General features: G+C 41.3%; 1 protein-coding gene across 3 annotated transcripts in view; it reads left to right on the top strand.

The window, feature by feature from the left end:
* The first annotated feature begins 1,479 nt into the window (after positions 1–1,479).
* The window catches only part of LOC111260181 (uncharacterized), a 5,895-nt gene continuing 2,021 nt past the window's right edge, over positions 1,480–5,353 (top strand). For 2 of the 3 annotated variants that reach the window (XM_086968193.1, XM_022832748.2), the window contains exons 1-4: positions 1,480–2,017; positions 2,777–2,932; positions 3,309–3,488; positions 5,096–5,246. In XM_086968193.1, coding sequence (XP_086824319.1) covers positions 1,760–2,017; positions 2,777–2,932; positions 3,309–3,488; positions 5,096–5,246 — 745 coding nt within the window. In that variant the 5' untranslated portion in view covers positions 1,480–1,759. The remainder of the gene's footprint in view (positions 2,018–2,776; positions 2,933–3,308; positions 3,489–5,095; positions 5,247–5,353) is intronic. The other variant, XM_022832747.2, reaches the window with a different exon arrangement.

Here is a 5,353-nt window from a genome sequence, read left to right as displayed (position 1 = left end):
CAGTTATTGATTTTTATTTAGTCAGATGTAGCAATTATCTGTGAGGTGACAATTATGCACTCATTAGTAACCGGTAAAAACATTTAAAAAAAAAAAAAAAAAAAAAAAAAAAGATAGTGAAGGAACAAAATTGATTTGCTGGTTAGCTGAGGTGCTCGAGTCAACGTGAGAAACGTATGGGACTACCCTGATTCAAAATCAGTTAAAAATCTACGAGGAGGCATATATTCTTTCCGTCAAGCGATATATGATTCTTGAATTAAACAACGAGAAATTGTCGTATCTAAATAAATTATTTGCTGGATATTCTCAAGGCTTCTCCTCGTATTCACCTGGGACACTGCGAAGTCAAACACTTCAATTTGGTTGACCATTCTAGGGGTAATCAACGTCCTTACTGGGATAAGAGCAGCGAAATCTGCGTCATGCAGGACCAGTTTATGAGATGACTCATTTTCGAAGTTGGGTCGAAATTGTTTCAAATTGCTTAGATTTTTTTTTTTTTATTGTTTTTAGAATTACGCGACACAATTTCAATGAAACTCCAACCAACAACGTGTATTCGCTTCAGTCTGCAGGATCAACTAGGATCATCTTTATGCATGCCTTGCAGGCCGCCAATAATAGCACATGCATGAAGGCCAAATAAGCATAGTAATAATAGCATGCTACTCATTATTATTTAATACTGTCAATTCCCTATGGCAATCCCATATTTAAAATCTTAGTCAGTGTTACTATTTTCAAACGATTTCCATTCCGATGAAGATTCTAGTTATATCAAACCCAGTCACCTTTGACCCATCATTTTCAAAATAATCGAAAAAAACAGACTCTGATTGATACCTCTCCGTTTAAGCATTAGCGACCCTAGGTTTGCTTCCCCCAAAAATTAAAACCTTTAAAAATCCGAGTGTTTATTTGGCCAGGTTCTTTTTATAGGTTTTTACCTGTGCTACGTAGATCGTGTAGTGAACGCTACGACAGTCGTGTATATATGATGATACACTGCATATATATATGTATATATATATATGGCTTATCATCGGAGATCGGCAATATTAAAAACAGATGTAGATAAAGAACATAGTTTACAGTCCCCAATGCCTTTGAGTAGAGATCCGCGCAAAAGGTGCAGGGCGGCATCTTACCCAGCTTAATGATGTACGTTAGTTGCGTCATTTCGCTAACTCTGTTCCCCAACGGAGTTTTGCCAAAGCAGTGCAGCGTCGTAAGTTAAGTCTCAGCGTTCGTTTACTGTGCTTTCATATAAACAATAACTCAACCATGGTCTCGTCTATTGTCTGATCATGATTTTTATTGCGTTTTTTTTGGCCACATAAAAGCCTATACATATTTACATCTGACACGTGCGTGTTTTCTACTCGCACGTGGCTCGTGGTTACTACGAATCCTTTATATGCCACGGAAGTTTAAACATGAGGGTTTGGCAATAAGTTTAAGTCGTTTCTGCTCGTGCGGCTATTTCTTGGGCTGATGTCTGCTAAGCGAAGGACGAATCTCTAGTCGTTCTTAGCTAGACTACTGCGAGACTTGGTTGTGGCGAAATAACGAAGTCCTAACGTTTTACCAGCCAGTGCCTGTCACGTCTTTGTTTCTAATCCGACGGGCTAGGCGAGCCTTCGTCTCAGTAGAAATTATGACAATATTCAATTACTAACGGGAGAGCGGCCCGTGATTGGTTCTTAGATTGATAGTTGACAGAGAATTTCCTCGGAGATTACTCGCTTTGCCCAGAATGCCAGCGCGACGACTTCAGAACAATGAGACAGAGAAGCCTCCCAAATCACCGCCGCCGCCGCCAATCGTTCAAACGGAATCCAGCGTCCCCGAGATTCGACCGAAGGAACCGAAACTAACGTTGCGACTTCGCTTGAAGCAGGAGGCGCCTTGTGTCGTGACGGCTCCCACAAAAAGCGGCAAAGACGCAAAAAGTTTAGAATCTGATGAGAAATGGGATGAAAAGCGCGGGCCAGCCGAAAGCTGTAAGTCAAAGGTAAGGATTGGACACTTAACGGATTTCTCTTAATAAGCATATTATTGTAGTTAAATATAGTCAGATGTATTTTAACAGCCTCGAAGCTATAACGGTAATGAGAAATAATGGTAGGTAATAAAGGACTATCAGAACTGGACGAAATGTTATCCCTTCACCTTCAGTCCAAGACTACACTGTAGGATTAGCACTTCATTAGTGGATTTGAGTAACGGACGCATAAGTACCTGCGTAGGTCCTTCGAAAGATAGAATAAGAAACTGTTTATTGATCCTGTAGTTGTATTTTTTTATTTATAGTACAGCTGCTTAAAAAAGTCAACAGGACATAGGGTCAGCATAACCGAAGAGGTGGAAACAACGCAAATTGCTTGATTACGATAAAATGATTTGAGAGATTCAGATCTGAGGAAATAAAGGAGTTATGAGGTCAAACTTGAAGCCATTTGAAGAGTGTCAACAAGTAAGTTAAATAGGACACATTGGCTAAACTAAGTCAGACCTCAAAACTCCTGTATGGCTTCAACCAATATTTATAGTCTATAATAGGCTAGGACCCTGTTTGTATGTGTATATATGTGTATGTATATATACATAATGACGTCCATTGTAGTTAATGCGATCGTGTCTCATGAATTGCACTCACTATTTGTACCGTTGTTCAGTAAAACGCCAAACGATTCGTGACATATTTAGGTATACAATATTGTGGGGGAGATTTTTACGTACGGTTTTGTATCGATTATCTGCCCTTATCAAGGATGCCCTGTCGCAATCGTCGGCCCAGATCGGACGTGAGCGAACCATAGAGAGTTCTTTGACTTCAAGAACGTTGGAGCAGGATAGTAACGTTCAAGTGATGCCGCCTGCGCTGAGGTCACCCGCTGAAAGCAACAGGACGCAACTCCGCACAGCGGTTAGATCGAGCACCATCGTACCATTACATAAACATGGTCTAAGTAAAAAGTTTACGCTTACCTTTGAGCTAGCTTAATGACGTTTATTGTCTAGTTACGGTTGGGATCAACCCAGGAGTTATGTTGAACCAGTCGCCATTTTATGATTCGATCTTAAGCTAGTCTAAAGATCTTGATTAAAGTGAAGTCTAGGCACTAGAGTAAAGGCCTATTGAAAAAATCCGGCCGTTCGTGTCAACGTTGTGTCCAAGGATCATTGGTTGTTTTATCCCAGCGCGACGTAAGGGACGACAGAAACCACATTCGGAACGTGAAGTATTTGTTTGATAGAATCGTTTGTAATTAACATGTGAATTATTATCGGGACACTTTTAGCCAAGGGTTTCGTTTGAAAAGGGAACTCGTCAAAGTTCGGCTGTTCCCAAAGGCATACCATGTTGCGTGCACCCAAGGCTAATTAAGAACGGCGGCAAGTGTACGGATGCCGCCTGTCAAGTGGATCGGGACATTACCATCGATGAGGTTGAACAGCTTCTCGGCATTAAGATTGATCAGGTAAGTCAATGTTAGATTCGTATGTAGTTTATTACGAGAAACGCAGCATTTTACCGAAACGATAGTAACACGTATCTACTATGTAATTAATATCAGTTCCAGTAATTAAATTTGCGACCACTGGCGTTTTCTTTAATCAAGAATAGCGTTTCATCTGATTCCCCCTCGCCAGGAATTCGGATCTGATGTTTAATCTCGTATAGCCACATTTAAAATCTTAACTCTCAGTTACAAGTTCACTGATCAGAAAAGATGACAATCGGAGCGAGATCTAGGAAATGTGCTGGTTGGAAAAACATTCCATTTAGGCTATTACGATGCGGTTTTCATAGCCGTTCCTGTGAGCAACATGGCAATATTGCTATGGGAAAGGATATTTTACGCTTTTTTTTCTTACGCTACTACGTTACAGATTCCTTCACTCAATGCAACTACAAATCTTTATGCGCCATCATGCTCCTAAGCATTTCTAAACATACCAAACTTTTCCAGTCCCGCCGTCCTACTCAACACAAATCCGTTTTTTGAAATACGTGATCCGGCTTAATTATGGGCTTCAGCCGCAACGACAAACTCGTTTCTCTTCGTGACGTTGACTCGCAGAGACCCACTTTTCGTCATCGGTAAAATTGTAGAAAGCTGTAATTGTGGCGGCGCGTTGCCGTGTGCCGGTTCATGTCAATGCGAAGCCTTAATTTTTCTGCATTTCATCCAGCCTATAGTTTTTTCCTGGTTAAGGTGCTTGTAATCTGCTGTTCATCGCGTACCTTCGGCAAATAACAAGTCTGTCATTTGGGCTTCTCATCGACCTCGGATGGCTGAGCGAGGTGGGGTATCTTTTCCGAATTTCGAATTTCGTCTCTGAACTTAGCAATGTAATTGTCGGACGTATTTTAGAGCCTGAACTGGTTGACAGTCAAACGGACTTTCCTTGGTACCTTCGAGAGTGGAAAGGTTTGTTCCAATTTAATATTACACCTTGATGGAGCCAATATCCAACGGCTATAAGACCTGGGCGATTTGGGTTTGGTTCAGGCCGCCTTGTCATGGTAATCGAGGGTATTCAGCGAACGTTCCAGGTATGATCATTTCGATTGAAGTTTAACCGTTAAACTTACGCTGGGCCGGTTAGTTGTACGTCTATCCACAGAAGTTTTTACACGTTGCACACGTTGACCCCAAAGGCGGTTCTGACTTTCTGACTGACTGATTAGAACATCTCTGTGGATGCCGTTGTAACCACTAGCAGAATGACCAGCATTTCTAGTTTGAGCGCTTATAAGTGGTAAGATGTCAAAAATAAAAGGACAATGGCTAATACGAGAAGCGGGTATCCGCATGGCTGTTAGGCGAAACGTTTTCACTGCGTAGATTTGTCCAAATTGACCTTCCGTTCCCAAACTAATATTAAACAGAGTTCAGAAAGTCTAAAGCGATGAGTTTCCAGATGTTCTTATTTTAAGCGGTCAGTGTCACTGCTAACTCGAGGAGGAAAATTCAGGGTTAAAGTCTTTTATACTCGCCATTGAAGATGGCGGCTTACCTTTATTCTGTGTGCTAACATAAAAATAGGTGATATATAATTAAAGCAAAATTACGAATTGCAGTTCATAAATGATGAGGCCTACGAGCGAATGCGTTCGCGTATCGAGAACTTAGGCCGAACAGGGCTTGGGCCTGTCGGCACGTCTAGCGTCAACTTAACGCCAACTGAACAGTCAACAGCTTCCAAAGATGAACCTCCACGCCAACCAAAAGGTAGTTCACTCAATAAAATGCCTGGAAAATATTTGTGTTCTCTCCCTTAGTAAGACCCGGAATAACCGGGTAAGCGCTCTAAGAAATATCTTAAGATAAGTTTTAAT

This window comes from Varroa jacobsoni, unplaced genomic scaffold, assembly GCF_002532875.2.
Source record: "Varroa jacobsoni isolate VJ856 unplaced genomic scaffold, vjacob_1.0 scaffold_408, whole genome shotgun sequence".
In the NCBI taxonomy this organism is placed as follows: domain Eukaryota; kingdom Metazoa; phylum Arthropoda; class Arachnida; order Mesostigmata; family Varroidae; genus Varroa; species Varroa jacobsoni.
This window is presented reverse-complemented; position numbering and strand designations above follow the sequence as displayed.